Source organism: Corythoichthys intestinalis, chromosome 17 (assembly GCF_030265065.1).
Source record: "Corythoichthys intestinalis isolate RoL2023-P3 chromosome 17, ASM3026506v1, whole genome shotgun sequence".
NCBI lineage: Eukaryota > Metazoa > Chordata > Actinopteri > Syngnathiformes > Syngnathidae > Corythoichthys > Corythoichthys intestinalis.
In genome coordinates this window covers 44,332,434-44,353,043 of record NC_080411.1, presented here as the reverse complement: position 1 = coordinate 44,353,043, position 20,610 = coordinate 44,332,434, and the positions used below count along the sequence as shown (strand labels likewise).

The following is a 20,610-nucleotide window of genomic DNA, read 5'->3' as shown; positions in this document are numbered from 1 at the left end:
GCACAGATGGCTGCAACTATTTGAGGAAAGGAAATTATTTGTTCAAAAGGCTGACTCACCCGGGGCATAATTGAAGCACAGAACTCAGTGAATGCCACTATTTGAGGATCTCGATACTTGATTCTGGAGTGTCCACACACACTTTCCTTTCCATTAATGTGGTTATCTAACCATAATATGACTGGGATTTAGAATTTTTAGACACACAAAACAGTGGCAAGGTATTTGAAGCAAAGTTTGAAATCACATGTCTATTTTATGATAATTCCCTCATTTCCATACTGTTGTACTCACATTTCTGTATTTTTTCCCCTTTGCCAGTACTTGTACATGGAGCATATAGACAATAAGCCATTTACACTCACAATTTGTAGGTACTTCAGAGCGTCAAAGGGTACATAAGAATAGAATAGGTGGCATTATGGCCTTTAAGTCACGACAACTTCATAATTGCATGAATCATCTGCTTCAAAGGATCTGCCTTAGGAAAATGGAGTCAGGCAAGAATAATGACTTATCAAGTGGATCAGGAAAAGGCTAAGAAAATATTGAATCCTATTTTTCAAAATGTCAGTGGTCGATTGATACTGTACAATATCATTTATATTATGGATGCACTCTGATGGAAAATATTGTCTAAAACTAAAAATGAGGGGGAAAATCAATAAATTCTGATACCGTTAAAAATAAATGAGAAAAAATAAATTGTGAGGCTTAGCTTCTTAACGCTGGCAATCAAGTTATGATGCCTTAGCCAGCAAACAGATGGATTTAGAACAATAAAAAAATAAAATACATATATATTAGCCATGGTACAACATGGTATTAAAGTAAGTACTCTTACATAGAAATGGCTGAAAAATCTGTTTATTTGTTGTTTCAAATGATAGTTTTCCAAATAAGTGTTTCTGAAATAATATTACTGCATTATTATTATTTAGCTGAAGTTCTTAGATTTATTCAAACATAATCAGTGGTGGATAGAGTATCCAAAAAGCGTTATTTCTAATATTACTCAAGTAAAAGAAGTCATTGAAAAGTTTAAGTACAAGTAAAAAAGTATTTGTTGAAAAGAATACTCAAGTAATGAGTAACACTGTGAGTAACTGCTTACAATATCTGTTTTTTTATTTATTTATTTATTTTAAATAACGGTAATAACGTTTTTGTTTTTTATTTTTTGGCAAATCAACTTCATCTATATGAACTGTTATTATCAGACCCTACTGTATTGTATAGTAAGGTTAGTAGTCCCTCACCTCTTTTGCACCATGGACCGGTGTTATATGGGCCTTTTTTTCACGGACCAGCAATGTGCGGCAGAAAATAACAGTAAATATAAAATAACACAACAGGGCTAAAAACAAACATTAAGTGCAAGGAAAATGAAACTCACCATATACTGAATCAACCTTATTTAAAAGTGGCATCTCCTAAAACTTGATGGCGAAAAAATCCTTGTTCGCAGGCATAATGAGTTCTCCAATCGTGAAACATTTCTTAGGTTTAGCGAAATGGTTCGCCACGAGGTACAGTGCCTTGCAAAAGTATTCGGCCCCCTTGAACCTTGCAACCTTTCGCCACATTTCAGGCTTCAAACATAAAGATATAAAATTTAATTTTTTTGTCAAGAATCAACAACAAGTGGGACACAGTCGTGAAGTGGAACAAAATTTATTGGATAATTTAAACTTTTTTAACAAATAAAAAACTCGGCCCCCTTGCGTTAATACTTTGTAGCGCCACCTTTTGCTCCAATTACAGCTGCAAGTCGCTTGGGGTATGTTTCTATCAGTTTTGCACATCGAGAGACTGACATTCTTGCCCATTCTTCCTCGCAAAACAGCTCGAGCTCAGTGAGGTTGGATGGAGAGTGTTTGTGAACAGCAGTCTTCAGCTCTTTCCACAGATTCTCGATTGGATTCAGGTCTGGACTTTGACTTGGCCATTCTAACACCTGGATACGTTTATTTTTTAACCATTCCATTGTAGATTTGGCTTTATGTTTTGGATCATTGTCCTGTTGGAAGATAAATCTCCGTCCCAGTCTCAGGTCTTGTGCAGATACCAACAGGTTTTCTTCCAGAATGTTCCTGTATTTGGCTGCATCCATCTTCCCGTCAATTTTAACCATCTTCCCTGTCCCTGCTGAAGAAAAGCAGGCCCAAACCATGATGCTGCCACCACCATGTTTGACAGTGGGGATGGTGTGTTCAGGGTGATGAGCTGTGTTGCTTTTACGCCAAACATATCGTTTTGCATTGTGGCCAAAAAGTTCAATTTTGGTTTCATCTGACCAGAGCACCTTCTTCCACATGTTTGGTGTGTCTCCCAGGTGGCTTGTGGCAAACTTTAAACGAGACTTTTTATGGATATCTTTGAGAAATGGCTTTCTTCTTGCCACTCTTCCATAAAGGCCAGATTTGTGCAGTGTACGACTGATTGTTGTCCTATGGACAGACTCTCCCACCTCAGCTGTAGATCTCTGCAGTTCATCCAGAGTGATCATGGGCCTCTTGGCTGCATCTCTGATCAGTTTTCTCCTTGTTTGAGAAGAAAGTTTGGAAGGACGACCGGGTCTTGGAAGATTTGCAGTGGTCTGATGCTCCCTCCATTTCAATATGATGGCTTGCACAGTGCTCCTTGAGATGTTTAAAGCTTGGGGAATCTTTTTGTATCCAAATCCGGCTTTAAACTTCTCCACAACAGTATCTCGGACCTGCCTGGTGTGTTCCTTGGTTTTCATAATGCTCTCTGCACTTTAAACAGAACCCTGAGACTATCACAGAGCAGGTGCATTCATACGGAGACTTGATTACACACAGGTGGATTCTATTTATCATCATCGGTCATTTAGGACAACATTGGATCATTCAGAGATCCTCACTGAACTTCTGGAGTGAGTTTGCTGCACTGAAAGTAAAGGGGCCGAATAATATTGCACGCCCCACTTTTCAGTTTTTTATTTGTTAAAAAAGTTTGAATTATCCAATAAATGTTGTTCCACTTCACGATTGTGTCCCACTTGTTGTTGATTCTTGACAAAAAAATTAAATTTCATATCTTTATGTTTGAAGCCTGAAATGTGGCGAAAGGTTGCAAGATTCAAGGGGGCCGAATACTTTTGCAAGGCACTGTATGTTGCTCTCAGTGCATTCACTTTTGTTGCCTCGTTTGCTAGCTTTTAGCCACATATTATGCAGAATGGACTTGGTTGTATGCTCCTCTTCTGGCTCAGCAAGTGGCCTTTTTGCCATCTGCAGCACACAGCCAACATCAGCTAACGTTACTGTTTACATTGACTGACGCTGGGCTGCTATAGGTGTGCAAACACCCCATTAATGGAGGCCAACCACTAGAGAGTGACGTACGCAAATCTTTACTTGGATTAGTTAAGAGGAACAGGCCAGATTGCGGTCGATAACAAATTATTGATTATTTCTTTGCAAAGTAGCAAATGTGCCACGGACCAGTCCCGGTAGCTGGCCCGATGGTTTGGGATCCCTGCTGAGTTGCTGAGAGTATTACATGACCATATTATGCAAAAAAGATTACATAAAAACCATCAAATTTAGACCAGACCACTATGACGCATTACCCGTCCAAAAAACAAAAGTGCGCTAAATATAAATATAGATAAAAAACATTGTTAACTCTGAATGTTATAATGTAGTCATGTGTTTATTTCTGCAACATCTCATTGGTGAAACGGGTAGCGCTACTGTCAGCATCTCTGGCAAAAATATAGTCAATATGTAGAATAAAGAGGAAAAACGTATCGACTCTAGTGTAGCCCAAAGTTTCGGAGTAAGAGTAGTTTCTTCCTCGCAAATCTACTTGAGTAAAAGTAAAGTGATAAAACTACTCTAAGAAGTACATTTTTTCTCAAAATTCTCAAAAAGTTACTCAGGTAAATGTAACGGAGTAAATGTAACTACCCACCTCTGCATATGATTACCCATATTTGCTCATTGCACTTGGTCTATTGATTTAGTATGTTCATTCATTACTTTTCTGTTACTGTCTTCAGGCATTTTAATAAAGTGCCTCTTCTCCTTGTTATAAACATTTGAAATCTCCTCCTCAAAGATATGAGAAGGGGCACATAGGAATTTATTGTTTACACATTGTATTTTTCCATTGCGTATGATTGTATGATTAAGGCCCAGAGTCTTTCTCATTTGCATAGGAACAATAATCTGCGAAATTATTTGACATGTGGACTGTTTTTTTTGTTTGTTTGTTTGTTTGTTTTCTATTGTCACATTGTTATAAAGTGTGTAGAATCAATAAAAATATTGTGGGGGGGAAAAATGAAAAAAAAACATCTGCCCTGCTCGGCGTTCGGAGCGGTCCCCCTGTGAAGAAGCTTCTTGTCTTTATTCCACCTCTGTTGGGGGGTGAGGCCCAATCTGGTTTACAAATGGACTTGATAAAATGATTCTTTCCTGTCTTTTTATTCTCATTTAATTTAATGGCTTGATCCATGTTTTATTCATAACTAGAAAATGCAATTTCTGGAGAAATTGCAATGGTAGCTTTGCTTTCGCAGGTAAACCCCTTGGGGTCAAGTCCTGCTGATATCAGGTCACTTCCTGTTGATTTAGGGGCATTACAGGGGTCACTTCCTGTTGATATTTCGACGTGCATGGCCGCTAATGGTATCAACTACACATACGCATATACTCCAAGTACACTGGCATCAATAGAATCGACATATTTGGCTGTCAATGGCAAGGAGGTACACGGCTGTCAATGGCTATGACGTACATCTCCAAACCGGTCCTCGAGGGCCGCTGTGGGTCCTGGTTTTTGTTCATACCGATCAAGCACAGACCTTTTAACCAATGTGGTTTCTACTAAAATAAGCAGCACCTGCCTGCAATCAACTGATTACACTTATAAAACACCAGATTAGTGAAAAGGTGTGGTCTTGTTTTGTTGGAGTCAAATCCTGCACCCACTGCAGCCCTATGTGGAATTGTTTGGAGACCACTGGACCATGGATGTCAATGTCATGGACATACATGGCATTCAATGGCATGGATGTACATTCGATGACAATGGCAAGGACGTACTGTAATTTTTGGACTATAAGTCGCACCTGAGTATAAGTCACATTTTGGGGGGGAAATTTACTTGATAAAATCATGTCATCTTGAAAAGCAATTTAAAATAAAAATACAATAGAGAACAACATGCTGAGTAAGTGTACAATATGATGTCACATGATGCATGAACAACGAAATGCGAACGTGGCCGGTATTTTAACGTAACATAGCTATTAAGAGTTATTCAGATAAGTATAGCATAAAGAACATGCTAAAAGGTTTACCAAACCATCAGTGTCACTCAAAAACACCAAAATAACATGTGAACTGAAATAATAATGTGTTAATAATTTCACACATAAGTCGCTCCAGAGTATGTCATACGCCCAGCCTAACTATGAAAAAAACTGCGACTTATAGTCCGAAAAATACAGTACTGTACATGGCTGTCAATGGAATACAAATACAATGGCATCAATAGAATCGACATACTGTACATGGCTGTGAATGGCACCGACATAGATTGCTGTCATTAGAGGTAGAGCCGGGCCAGGTCAGTCCCAAAAAGACAATTACATTCGGGTCGCATCAGGTCGGGTCTTCTCTCTTGCTATGTTTTTTTTTTTTTTTTAATGAATATATTGTAATGTCCATAAATATGCGTCCCCCACCCCCACCCCCCTTAAGAGACGATCGGACTGGGGAGCGTGACGTAGCGGGAAGCGAGTAGAGAGAATGGGAGAACGGGCGGGACAGCGAAAGTGAGCGGTCGTGTTGCGGCGGCCCGCTGTTATTTTGTTATTGTTTTTCTTTAGTATTGTTGCCACAAAAAAGTTGGTAAGTCAATACCGACTCCTCTCCTTCTTCCCCATCTGGGGCTATTACAATATATTTATATATTATGCATACTAAAATGATGTATGGATGTTAAACTAAGGAATACTTGTTATAAAATAAATAATTTGGATAAAACAAGAAGGCGCTGTATGGTAATTGCAAATATACAGTGGAGCAAATAAGTATTTAGTCAACCACAAATTGTGCAAGTTCTCCCACTGGAAAATATTAGAGAGGCCTGTAATTGTCAACATGGGTAAACCTCAACCATGAGAGACAGAATGTGAAAAAAAAAAAAAAAAACAGAAAATGACATTGTTTTATTTTAAAATAATTTATTTGCAAATCACGGTGGAAAATAAGTATTTGGTCAATACCAAAAGTTCATCTCAATACTTTGTTATGTACCCTTTGTTGGCAATAACGGAGGCCAAACGTTTTCTGTAACTCTTCACAAGCTTATCACACACTGTTGCTTGGATTTTGGCCCATTCCTCCATGCAGATCTCCTCTAGAGCAGTGATGTTTTGGGGCTGTCGTTGGGCAACACGGACTTTCAACTCCCTCCTCACCCTGTGGCGTCAAAATGATAACAAGAACGGTGAGCAAAAATCCCGGAACCACACGGGGGGACCTAGTGAATGACCTACAGAGAAGTGGGACCACAGAAACAAAGGCCAGGGACTCAAATCCTTCACTGCCAGACGTGTCCCCCTGCTAAATAAAGGACAGGTCCAGGCCCGTCTGCGGTTCGCTAGAGAGCATTTGGATGATCCAGAAGAGGACTGGGAGAATGTGTTATGGTCAGATGAAACCAAAATATAACTTTTTGGTAGAAACACAGGCTCTCGTGTTCGGAGGAAAAAGAATACTGAATTGCACACTACCCACTGTGAAGCATGGGGGTGGAAACATCATGCTTTGGGGCTGTTTTTCTGCAAAGGGACGAGCACGACTGATATGTGTAAAGGAAAGAATGAATGGGGCCATGTATCGAGAGATTTTGAGTGAAAATCTCCTTCCATCAGCAAGGGCATTAATGATGAGACATGGCTGGGTCTTTCAGCATGACAATGATTCCAAACACACAGCCAGGGCAACAAAGGAGTGGCTTTGTAAGAAGCATTTCAAGGTCCTGGAGTGGCCTAGCCAGTCTCCAGATCTCAACCACAAAGAAAATCTGTGGAGGGAGTTGAAAGTCTGTGTTGCCCAACGACAGCCCCAAAACATCACTGCTCTAGAGGAGATCTGCATGGAGGAATGGGCCAAAATCCAAGCAACAGTGTGTGAAAAGCTTGTGAAGAGTTACAGAAAACGTTTGGCCTCCGTTATTGCCAACAAAGGGTACATAACAAAGTATTGAGATGAACTTTTGGTATTGACCAAATACTTATTTTTCCACCATGATTTATAAAATAAAAAATAAAATAAAACAATGTGATTTTCTGGGGGGGGGGGGGGGGGGGGGGGGTCCATATTCCGTCTCTCATGGTTGAGGTTTACCCATGTTGACAATTACAGGCTTCTCTAATATTTTCAAGTTGGAGGACAAATAGTGGTTGACTAAATACTTATTTGCCCCAGTGTAATGCCAAAAAGATTGGCAGGTTCGACTGATGCATCTCCTCCCTTTCCTCTTTCTCCTGAGTCCTCACAAATAAAACATAAAATTTCGGGTTTGTTTCGGGCTCTGGCCTGCAAATCAAGTTAATTGATTGGGCTTGGGCCAGGTCGGGCTTTAATACCCACGGACCTGGGTTAGATCGGGCTGGATTTTTTTGGCCCACTCTTACCTCTCGCTGTCATTGGCATGGACGTGCATGGCTGTCAATGACATCGACTTACTTGGGCACCAATTGAGTGTCAATGGGTTGTAATGGTAAGCTTTTGGTCACAACCACCCATATTTTTGTTGTCACTGTCAAATTTGGCAATTAGAAATGAATGTAACGACGAGTTTTTGGCAAATTTTGGGGAAATTGCAAGTCTTTGGAAAAACTTTTATGCCCCTTACCTTCATGATTTTTTAATGTGTGATTTATGTGAATCGGATAACAATTGTAGTGATTTATGTGAATTGGATAACAATTGTAGGACTAGACACATTTTGAGTGTTTTGAGTGGTTTTTGTTTTTTTCTTTCAAAAAACCCGTGTTTTGGTGCAAAGTGTAATTTTTGGCGGGGGTCATTCGAAAGATTGCATCACACACGAGAATTCCAATCATTTCGGTATTTGAACGGTGTCAATTGGTGAAACGGTTTGGGCTGTGCGGCATGCTGAAGAAAAGCTATTTAAAAAAAAAAAGGATTAACATAAATGGATGCTTTTGCATTTCATGCAAAGCTACCGTCAATTCTTATTTCAATTTGTTATGAAGTGTGTGTCGTCATCTTCTGTCATTTAAGAGAATAAAAACCTGTAAGAACAGAAAGTCGACTTCAGTTGTCTTTGCCTCAACTTTTTTCTCCTCCAGTTCTAAAGGAGTGCCAATACTTCACCATTTACTTTATTTCATGAATGTAACCATTGAATCCATTGAGATGTCATTAGGTTCTGTCAACACTAATGGCAAAAGGGGATTTAGGTTATGAGTCCCGGCCGGCTCTAACACATACACACAAAAACGCACCTGAGCGCTGAATGCATCTACTAAAGCCACAAACAGCCAAGAGGCAGTCAGACAGTAAATGCAAACATATTTTATTTATGAAAACCTCCTGAAGCAAACACAAGGTTTACATTACATATTTTATGACAGCATTTGATTTTGGATGTGATTCTCTATCCCGCGGGATACTCCTCAAAGTGTAAGAGGAAGTTCCCCAGTGGGGGGATAAGGATGAATTTTCGCTTTATTTTTCTTTCGTATTATAGTTTTGGGATGCGTGACAGATAACTGTTTTCATTTGAATTTGTTTTGTTTTTTGCTTGGGGGGGCTTTCAAAAGTGGCATGACGTTTTACTTAACAAATCTGTTGTTTTCGCCTTGTGAGTTTTTCTCGGTTTTTATTTTAAGTGGATTTAGTTGGACTCCCATTATAGGATACTTTGGGAACAGACTTTGATTCCCTGAACTAAGAGTAAAACCCTAACCCTATAAATGCTGTATTAGAGAAAGGTGGGAAGTCGGACTCATCTCACTCAGATGGTACCAGTTGCGAATGTAAACAGCAAAGATGGCTGATCGTGACAAGTTATTTACCGTAACCTTCGCACTTTAAGGCGCACCTAACTATAAGCCACCATGCAGCAAATTTGACATGAAAATAACATTTGTTCAAAGATAAGCCGCACTGGACTATAAACCACTGCTGTCCGCATCGTATTATAGGATATTTACACCAAAAGAGATTAACCGGTAACACTTTATTTGACAGCGGCATGATACGACTGCCGTAAGACCAAAAGAACCACCATGAAGCTTTGAACCTATTAGCTGCAAATCGTCATTGCTTCAAGAAGCTTCATTTGGCCACTACTGCTCCCTTGGGGAAGATACCATAATTTCCCGAATATAACACGCACTTTTTTTCCCCAAAATCAACTTGTAAAATCATGGTGCGCATTATAAACGGGTACATGAATGGAGACAGAGATATATATATATATATATATATATATATATATATATATATATATATATATATATATATATATATATATATATATATATATATATATATATACAGTATATATATACAGTATATATATACAGTGCCTTGCAAAAGTATTCGGCCCCCTTGAACCTTGCAACCTTTCGCCACATTTCAAGCTTCAAACATAAAGATATAAAATTTTAATTTTTTGTCAAGAATCAACAACAAGTGGGACACAATCGTGAAGTGGAACAAAATTTATTGGATAATTTAAACTTTTTTAACAAATAAAAAACTGAAAAGTGGGGCGTGCAATATTATTCGGCCCCCTTGCGTTAATACTTTGTAGCGCCACCTTTTGCTCCAATTACAGCTGCAAGTCGCTTGGGGTATGTTTCTATCAGTTTTGCACATCGAGAGACTGACATTCTTGCCCATTCTTCCTTGCAAAACAGCTCGAGCTCAGTGAGGTTGGATCGAGAGTGTTTGTGAAAAGCAGTCTTCAGCTCTTTCCACAGATTCTCGATTGGATTCAGGTCTGGACTTTGACTTGGCCATTCTAACACCTGGATAAGTTTATTTTTGAACCATTCCATTGTAGATTTGGCTTTATGTTTTGGATCATTGTCCTGTTGGAAGATAAATCTCCATCCCAGTCTCAGGTCTTGTGCAGATACCAACAGGTTTTCTTCCAGAATTTTCCTGTATTTGGCTGCATCCATCTTCCCGTCAATTTTAACCATCTTCCCTGTCCCTGCTGAAGAAAAGCAGGCCCAAACCATGATGCTGCCACCACCATGTTTGACAGTGGGGATGGTGTGTTCAGGGCGATGAGCTGTGTTGCTTTTACGCCAAACATATCGTCTTGCATTGTGGCCAAAAAGTTCAATTTTGGTTTCATCTGACCAGAGCACCTTCTTCCACATGGTTGGTGTGTCTCCCAGGTGGCTTGTGGCAAACTTTAAACGAGACTTTTTATGGATATCTTTGAGAAATGGCTTTCTTCTTGCCACTCTTCCATAAAGGCCAGATTTGTGCAGTGTACGACTGATTGTTGTCCTATGGACAGACTCTCCCACCTCAGCTGTAGATCTCTGCAGTTCATCCAGAGTGATCATGGGCCTCTTGGCTGCATCTCTGATCAGTTTTCTCCTTGTTTGAGAAGAAAGTTTGGAAGGACGGCCGGGTCTTGGTAGATTTGCAGTGGTCTGATGCTCCTTCCATTTCAATATGATGGCTTGCACAGTGCTCCTTGAGATGTTTAAAGCTTGGGAAATCTTTTTGTATCCAAATCCGGCTTTAAACTTCTCCACAACAGTATCTCGGACCTGCTTGGTGTCTTCCTTGGTTTTCATAATGCTCTCTGCGCTTTAAACAGAACCCTGAGACTATCACAGAGCAGGTGCATTTATACGGAGACTTGATTACACACAGGTGGATTCTATTTATCATCATCGGTCATTTAGGACAACATTGGATCATTCAGAGATCCTCACTGAACTTCTGGAGTGACTTTGCTGCACTGAAAGTAAAGGGGCCGAATAATATTGCACGCCCCACTTTTCAGATTTTTATTTGTTAAAAAAGTTTAAATTATCCAATAAATGTTGTTCCACTTCACGATTGTGTCCGACTTGTTGTTGATTCTTGACAAAAAAATTACATTTCATATCTTTATGTTTGAAGCCATATTTGAAGCAATATTATTCGGCCCCTTTACTTTCAGTATTAACGCAAGGGGGCCGAATAATATTGCACGCCCCACTTTTCAGTTTTTTATTTGTTAAAAAAGTTTAAATTATCCAATAAATGTTGTTCCACTTCACGATTGTCTCCCACTTGTTGATTCTTGACAAAAGAATTAAATTTCATATCTTTATGTTTGAAGCCTGAAATGTGGCGAAAGGTTGCAAGATTCAAGGGGGCCGAATACTTTTGCAAGGCACTGTATATATATATAAACCATTTTTTGTTTTTATTGACACGGCCACGTTGTGTTGAAGAAATGTATGTGGTGATCTGTTGCCGACCATTGCGGTACGTGATGTCACCATTTTGTTTCGGTAATACTTCACTCTGATCGCCCGAAGGATTTAGTGTGTGTTAAATTCTGCTTTCTTCACTCTTTATAAAGCACAGAATTTAGTTACTTGAACTCATTTGAGTCAACGTTTATTACAGCTCCGCAACTCGGACCATAACTAACGTGACAACACAGACTTCCTGTGTGTGTCCGTCAACTATATCTGTCCCTTGGGAAACTCAAACCCAAATAACAATAGTTCCTATTGTTACTGTCGTGTCGACAGCGATGAGCTCTCTCGGTTTTCCGACTTAAGTTCTCACTTTCATTTTACCGTATCAATCCATGGAAGAAACATTTATTCATCATAATGAAACGAGCAAGTTATACAGCAGCCTTTAAAAAAAAAAAGTCACATCTGTATTGTTTTCTCCTAGATTCTGGTAAGTTGGAGAAGTTGTCAAATCATATAATTACCGTAAATATTGTCAGTTCATGGTAATGTTTACCAATATGCTATGCTTGTGCTGTGTTTCACCATTCAGTAAAATGACATTTCTGTATCTGTACGCGAGCTCTTTTTTCTTGTATTCTTCTATTTATTGGTGCTAAAATTAGGGTGTACGTTATAAACAGGTACAATATGTTTCCCTAGATTTTACAAGTAAATTTGGGGTGCGCATTATACACGGGTGCGCCTTATATTCGGGAAATTACGGTAGTCAACCTCTGCTGCCACCTGCTGTCAACACTGTTGTTTTCCAACATGCCTCCTAGCGTGCATTGCAGTGCTACAGATGTAAATAACATTAAAAATTAATGTTTTGTGCCAATTATTTCTTCAGTTACTGTTGCAGTTGTTTCATTAATTGCTAGTTATGGTATTTGGTAACACTTTATTTGACAGTGATGCCATAAGACTGTCATTAGACAATCATAATTGTGACACAAGACCTGTCATGAGCATTAATGAGCATCTACAAGCCACCTGCTGTCAACACTGTTGTTGTCCAACATGCCTCCTAGCATGCATTGCAGCACTACAAATGTAAATAATAATCAAAATCCATGTTCTGTGTGAATTATTTCTTCAGTTACTGTTTCAGTTGTTACGTCAATTGCTAGTAATGGTATTTGGTAACACTTTATTTGACAGTGACGCCGTAAGACTGTCATTAGACAATCATAATTATGACATAAGACTGTCATGAGCTTTAATTAATGCTTATAACAGATGTCATTTAGTGTTATCCGGCAAATTATCTCACTTTTGAATAGATGTAAAAGATCCGAACTGGACATACAGTAAATGGAGTTAGTGAAATAATTTGCCAGATGATACTTAATGACATCTGTAAAAAGCATTCAGCAATGCCCATGATAGTATCATGTCATAATTATGACACTGTCAAATATAGTGTTAATTATTAACGCAAATTAATCAACAAACAAACGAAGCTGGATTATAAAGTGTAGGTTTTAAAATGGAGGAAAAAAGTATCGGCTTATAGTCCAAAATTACGGTATTTTGGCCAGCAAAAGATATTTTCACCTCCAGCAAACCTGCCACATGTGTTCAATAACTAAATTAGTTTAATAATGAATAGATGTAGATAAATATAGTTGTATAATTTGCTTCATTTTGATACATAAAGGAATATCCTTAGTGCAAATCAACGTTGCAAAGACAAGTCGTGATGTCATGGTACTGTTTTTTCTGACTTTGCGAGTAGGACGTCCCAGTTCGAGTTGCATTCCAATAATATTTTTCTTGGTCAGAGGTTGAAAAACTACCACCTTCCTCAAATGCAGCATTTTAGTATTAGATTTAAAATGTAAGTGTAAATTCTCGCATGCGGTTGCGCAACAGCTCGATTCGTTATATCCCAATTTTACAGACTTCTAATGTTATTAATATGCCTTTATTTTGATATGAATAACATCAAATTAAATGCGTGGATGCACATTTATAGAAATAGTTTCTTACCCAGCACACTCAGTTCTGCACTTGCAGTGATGTTGTGGTTCTTGTTTGAAGCAGTGCAAGTAAAACTGCCAGAGTCATCATCTGTGACACTTCTGATGATCAGATTGCTCCCAGCCAGAAGAGAATACTTCTTATTCCTATAAGGAGAAGTTTTTCTTTATTACATGGTTGCATCATGTGCATGTGCACTTCAGTTTAGTCATACAGTTTGAAACCTGAACAGTGGGAGACTTCCATATAAACTGTTGGGTTAACTATACTTGTGTGCATAACATTAACATGCATTCCAATATTATTACATAGACAATTAGTTAGGATAGATCTTGAAATCGGCATTCGGCCATAATTTAAAAGTCGGTAAGTGATATAGAATATTGTTGGATGCAAGGAAGTTGGAATAGGATTGTATTAATAATTACTCTAGAGAAAGACCTACTGCTAGATATTGGCTTTGAACTATTCACTGAGCATTTGGCAGAATGATTTAAGATATTTAAGAGTTTCAATTTATAAATGTCCTTCATCAACAGTGCACTGCTGACCAGACTACGCTGGAGGTAGTTAATTCTCAGCATAATTTCTCAGTACTGCTCACCTTTTCTGTGCTCATTATTTATAGCCCTGCTTCTTCTGTGCAGTACATTAAACACGGGCAGGAATAGCACTTAAGTTCCATTGTCAAAAAAAAAAAAAAAGGGGGGGGGGGTATTGGGGCTTCAAAAGTTATTGATTTATACTGTGCTACTTTTGGCACCATTCACACAAGTGCATTCCCAGATAAGGCATCAGATTAATATTATATTAAGGACGAGCTGAAACACAAGGTACTAGATGTTACTTACTTGCTTAAGAAAGAAAAGAATCGTACAGGTCGTCCCCGCGTTAGGAACAACTTCTGTTCCTATGCTGGCGACGTAACCCGAATTTACGCGTAAGTCAGAATTAACCCTTTAAGTACTCGTAAATACCCCCTAAATCTCAAAATAACTATCCAAAATATGTATACGTCATTGTATTGTCCTCGCCAAGAAGTTGGAGCTATGGCCTAGCAAGACAGCGACCTAGGCTCCAAAATGACAATGACAGACGTACGTGTGGTTTGCTGTCTTTATTCAGCTGCTCGTCACATCAACACTTGCAGAATGAAACTATAATAAACATTACATTAAATTTGTTTTATCTTTAATAACAGCAATTTAAATTTGCGTTTATAACTAGTTGCTGATACAGCAATAACAATCCACACAAAAGATTACCATGTATGAGTTAGCGTCCGCACATCATCAAAAACAATCACATAAACTCGTCCTAAGTATTTGACCACAATTGAAAACGCCCATAAACAGTACAAAAGGTATTATATTCAGGTGGTGCCTCTGTGGATGCTTCACAAGCTACAAATCTGCACGCAGGCTTTCAGCTCTAATCCTTCTTTCTCTCTCTCTCTCTCTCTCTCTCTCTCTCTCTCTCTCTCTCTCTCTCTCTCTCTCTCTCTCTCGGCTGCACGACGTCTTCGTGGCAGCAAATGCGCTCCTCATGTGTACGCGTGCACTCTAACTTGCGTGTGAAAGTACTATCTTCTCTACATGTCCTTTGCCAAAATAAAAGCATGCATCACATAACAAAATTAAACATTGTTAATAAAAAAAATAAAAATAAAAAAAACACTGGAGACAAAATGGCGGACAAGACTCCGGCGTCGTAAAGTTGAAATCACATCGTAACATCATAACGTTGGCTTGTTGCACTACAGTGGAAAAACAAGTGCTTATAGTGCTTTTAAAGTCATCTGACTTCTATTCATCTTCAAAAGCAGTGAATATGATGAAAAAAAAATTGTAGCCATTAACTATTAAACTGCGGTTCAATGTATCTTGATCGTTGGGTCAGAGCAAAACACGCTACAATTGAGTTTCTCAAGCAAAACACGTTTGTAGTGATCTGCACACATTAATTAGCTTCTTAATTAATTAGCTTCTTTTTTGCTGTGATTATGACACAGACATACCAAGTCTGGATCACTTCTTCTCCTCTCCGCCACTGAATGCTGGGAGTGGGGTATCCGGAGGCGGAACATTCCAGCACAGCATCGGTTCCCAGCAGAGCTGTTACTCTCAAAGGACGCTGGAGAAACTGCAGGTTTCGGTTTAGTCCAGGCTCTAAGGGTAAGAGAGGGAGAAAGATGTCACACCTTATTATAAATAAAACGGCATAAACCATAAGAGACTATATAATGACTCACAAAACAGTATATATATATACTTTTTTTTTGTTGTCCCGTTCAGCTGTTTGACACAGAGAATGGAAGTCTAAGTGCCCGGGTTGTCTGTTTTAATGTTTCACATTGAGTGTCTGATATACTCCCATTTTGATCATTCCAAAATACCTTTTTATTATGACAAAGCAGCGAACAGGAAGGGATTATGGGGGGACAGAAGAAAAGCAACACAAAAGAAGAAAGAAACACATACAAAAACAACAACAAGAAATACATAGAACATCTAGACAAATTATTAATATGCTGGTGCCATTGTCAGCGAGATGTATTTCCGGTTTACACCATGTGGGGGCCTATTGGCCAGTGAAAGAGGGGGACAAGGGTGGGGGTGTCTATAAGCTAATTGACTTAAAGAGGTAGAGTGTACACAAATCAGTTCTGTGATCTAGAACCCAGTAATCGTGTGAATCTCTTATGAATGTAAGCCCGTTGGCGACCAACCCTACGCCGCCCCATCGACAATCCCGGCACCAGGACCCCCAACCCGAGCATGCCCTACCGCATCCAGCAGCACGCAAGCCCCATCGGGCGCGCGACAGCCACGCAGACGGGCAGAGAAGCCGCGTGGACGCCAACCCAGGGCCACGCCCCCCACCCAGCCAGCCCTTTGGCGGGCGGGGCGATGGGGGGTCAAGTGCAGCCCATCCGTCCTCCCGCAGCCCAGCAAAGGAGCAATCACCCCCCCCCCCCCCCCCCCCCCCGGGATCCTGGGTGGTCCCCCGGGCCACCCGCGCACCCATCAACCGGCTCTCACAAAACAGTATTAACAAAACAAAATAAATTGTACACAATAGCGTACCGCACGGATGCTTTTTTTAGACCTTAAGGCTGCGTGACGTCACCATCGAAAACCGGAAGGGGGTCAACATAGAAGCGCGCTCGCATACAACCCATGCTAGTACTGCTTGTTTTCTGCCGGTAATCTTTCAAAAAAAGAACATGCCGAGTAAAAACTGCTGCTATAGAACTTGTACAAACGACTCGAGACATTATGACATATGAAGGATGTTTTCTGCATACGTTTCCTGAAGCCAAAAACTCAGAGGAAAAAATGTGATGAATGGATCGAGTTGTGCGGACGTTCAAAAAAACAGTTTAACGCCAGCAAGGTGAAGCCATTCAGCTTCATATGCAGTAAACATTTTGTTAGGGGCCATGGTCCTACAGATGACAATGCTGATCCATTGTTTGCCACAGCCTGCCCTGAAGAGGTAAGCCATGTTGATGTTTTTACTTATTTGTTAGCGTGGCGTTTTGTCGTGCTGCCTCTATCTGGCAATGAATGACCTGAAAAAAATAAAATTGTATCTGACTGCCACTAATGTCACCTTTTCTGTCGTAAAAATACTACATGCAACAACAACAAAAAAACAATGATATGGCTACATTTCAAGCATTTCTTACATATGTGAAGACACCAAAGGACAGTCATCTTCATTTTTGACTTCGAATTGAAATTGAGAAAATTTCGCTGATTTTGTAAGGAAAAAAATTGCTAATTTGTTTTTGTGCCATGTTAAAGCCACTTCTGTCAAAGGTTTACTTATCTGTTTCAATAGGGCCTTAATCGTCATGACCAGGTAGCAAGCATGGTGTTATTAATACAAAAAAATAAAGAAATAATATTTTTTTTAACATACAGGTAGTCCCCAGTTTACGAATGAGTTCCGTTTCTACGCTGGCGATGTAACCCAAATTTCCGCATAAGTCGGAATTTACGCTTTAAGTAACCCTAAATCTCAAAATAACTTTCCAAAAAGTCCTAATGCATTGTACTATGCTTAATGATGAAGGATAAACTGCCATCTGGTGGAAGTGTTGGGTCTGGCTGGACTGCCACCTCTTATGACTAAGGAGCAGATTCAGACGTCTGACATGGATAAAGGACAGCTTTGCTATAGTTTGGCCCACATAAGCCTGTAAGTTGTTTCAGCTAATATATGTTTGCGTATGTATTTAGTAGTTCAGAGCTACAGTTTGCGGAGATTTGCTATGAGAATTGTAAATACGTTAGCATTTGTAGCATTTAAGCTAGCGGACTTTTGTTAGGGAAATCAGTCTAATTTTATCTACTAAATTTAAATATTGATCAGACTAAATGGACGTTTGAACACCAATTGTTTTGTGTCCAATGTTTTATTGTTAAAACGAGTGTCGTTTTGAACATAAGTGTACATACGTGTAGTTTAGCTTTAAAAATGGTCAAAATTGAAGGAAGTAATTAGCTTAAAAAAAAACACAATTGCCTTGTTTTCTGTCTGTCAAGCTGAACAACTTCACTTTTAGTGAGGACAGAACACGGCATATTGATAAAGTAAAGTAAAAAATACTGTGAGGCAAAATAAGGTACTGCTTACACAACTAAAAAAGAAAACAGCTGGAAACAAAATGTGGAGGAGACTTCGGCGCCGTATTGTCCAAATCACGTAAACCGAGTATGTCTTAAAACGGGGACTACCTGTATATATTTAATCTCGAAATTAAAAAAAAAATCTACCAGAACTTTTTTGTCTCTCCAACACCAGGGGGTGCTGCAGCACCCTCAGCACCCCACTTCTCGCGTCACTGAGTACCAGTGTGTTTTATCATCTTTGGAAAAATGTTTTTTGTTTGTTTTTGTTTTTGCCTATTTTAACAAACCAAGCACCAGCACGTGTCTAGTGAGTGAAAATAAATGTGTCAGCAGTGTTTAATGAATTTTACAACTTCGAACGAATGTCCATAAAACCAGTCAGGCCTGGCCAAGGACAAAATGTACTCGTTATTTTTGACTCTTGTAATTGCAGTAAAATATATTTAAAGAAATTCAGTCATGCTATGTCATTGTGTCAAAGGCATGGGCAATGCGTGACAGGCATGGGCAATGCGTGAAAGGCACATTAACAGAGTTATGTGAACTATCATAGCCCGGATGACTGCATTAATGAAAATGTTTCAATACCGATAAATAATATGTGAAGCAATATTGAATGAAAGCAGTGTTAACTGGGTGCAAGATCAAAATATACAGGAGGTAAAAAACATAATACAAGCATATTTTTCTTGATGAGACTTTGCAACTATCTAGTGACATTTCTCATAACAGAAGCATCCAGAGTCTGCTGCATTTTTCATGTAAACTTTTGACAGCTTCTCAGCACTTTCACTTTTTCACACACCTATTATCCACAGTTGAGAGTTGCACAATGGAATTTCCACTGACACTTTCCTCACTCAGCTTTCTGTCTGTCTGGTTTCTAGGCTTCTCCGTTGTTTTGGTTTCACAACACCCTCACCCATGCACTCCACTTCCTCCATAAGCACAGGTTCTACCAACCTGGGAGGCATCTCTCCCACGCTGCTCACTTGTCCTTTTCAATTTTCAATTCAATCGTGCTGAACTATTTTACCAGGTAAGTTTTTGTGTCCATGCATTTCTTCAGGTGAAAGCCAAACAATAACACAAACATCTTTTTGTGATCAAAATGATCAACCATTAAATGTAAAGCATGAGGAAACATTTTTGATTCTTTATTGTTGAATATACTGCATAGTAAGGGTGTCAACAATAATCGATGCAGCGATGCATCCCAATGCGGGGCAGGGACGATTCGATTCGATGCGGGCAACACGCTGAATCGATTCAGCGCATTTTAAAATATATAAGTACGTTCAAAAATCTTCCCTGCGCAATTCCGGTGATGCAATGGATTTGGTTTCCCCATTTGTATTGTTATTCTCATGTTTACCTGTAGAGAGAGCTACTTTATATTCAAAGCAAGCCCATAGAGGTTAGATCGGGCCTAAAAAATTCCAGCCCAACCCGACACGGCCCGTTGGTATTGAAGCCCGACCGGCCAGATCAATTAACTATAGATCTGCATGCCCGAGCCGAGTGATGCGGAAAAAAAAAACGCAGCAGCAATTTATTTTCATTTCTTCAAGTTTTATTACTGTTTAAATAGTCTACATATTTTTATAAGAGTTATAAAAGCCTTTACACAACGACATAACGCTGTGAAAGTTTAATATAAAAAAAACACGTTTTTGCAGACACACAGAGGAGAAGATTCAAAAGGATCACATTTGCCTTTGTGTGCATAAATAAAAGTGTCTTTCCTAACAAATTATCAGTTGGCAGACAAAAAACGCAAGTTTGCTCAATATTTAAATAGTCTACATATTTTTATGAAATTTATAGAAGCATTTACACAACGAAATAACGCTGGGAAAGTTTGATTTAAAAAAAAAAAAAAAAAAAAAACACATTTTACAGACACACAGAGGAGAAGATTCAAAAGGATCACATTTGCCTTTGTGTGCGTAAATAAAAGTGTCTTTCGTAACGAATTCTCAGTTGGCAGGAAAAAAAACGCAAGTTTACTCAATATTTAAATAATCTACATATTTTTATGAAATTTATAGAAGCATTTACACAACGAAATAACGCTGGGAAAGTTTGATTAAAAAAAAAACGGTTTTACAGACACACAGAGGAGAAGATTCAAAAGGATAACATTTGCCTTTGTGTGCGTAAATAAAAGTGTCTTTCGTAACGAATTCTCAGTTGGCAGGAAAAAAACGCAAGTTTACTCAATATTTAAATAGTCTACATATATTTATGAGAATTATAAAAGCATTCACACAATGAAATAACGGGAGGAGAAGAAAAAGAGAGCTGCGCCACAGCCCTCTGCGCATTTTTTTTTTTTTTTTTAAATACTTTATTAGTCCGGCACGGCGGCCCGACCCGACCCACCGAAACGTGAATGCTTAACATTTCGGGTCAGGTCGGGTTCGGGTACAAGATCTAACCTCTATGCAGGGGGGACGAGGAACCCAAATCCGCTTCCTTACC

General features: G+C 39.1%; 1 protein-coding gene across 6 annotated transcripts in view; it reads right to left on the bottom strand.

Moving 5' to 3' along the window:
- Positions 1 to 20,610, bottom strand: part of dcc (DCC netrin 1 receptor) — a 520,661-nt gene that overhangs the window by 301,590 nt on the left and 198,461 nt on the right. For all 6 annotated transcript variants that reach the window (XM_057819874.1, XM_057819873.1, XM_057819875.1 and 3 more), the window contains exons 4-5: positions 15,504 to 15,654; positions 13,496 to 13,632 (exon numbers count right to left, since the gene is read on the bottom strand). In XM_057819874.1, the coding sequence (XP_057675857.1) occupies positions 13,496 to 13,632; positions 15,504 to 15,654 (288 nt within the window). The remainder of the gene's footprint in view (positions 1 to 13,495; positions 13,633 to 15,503; positions 15,655 to 20,610) is intronic.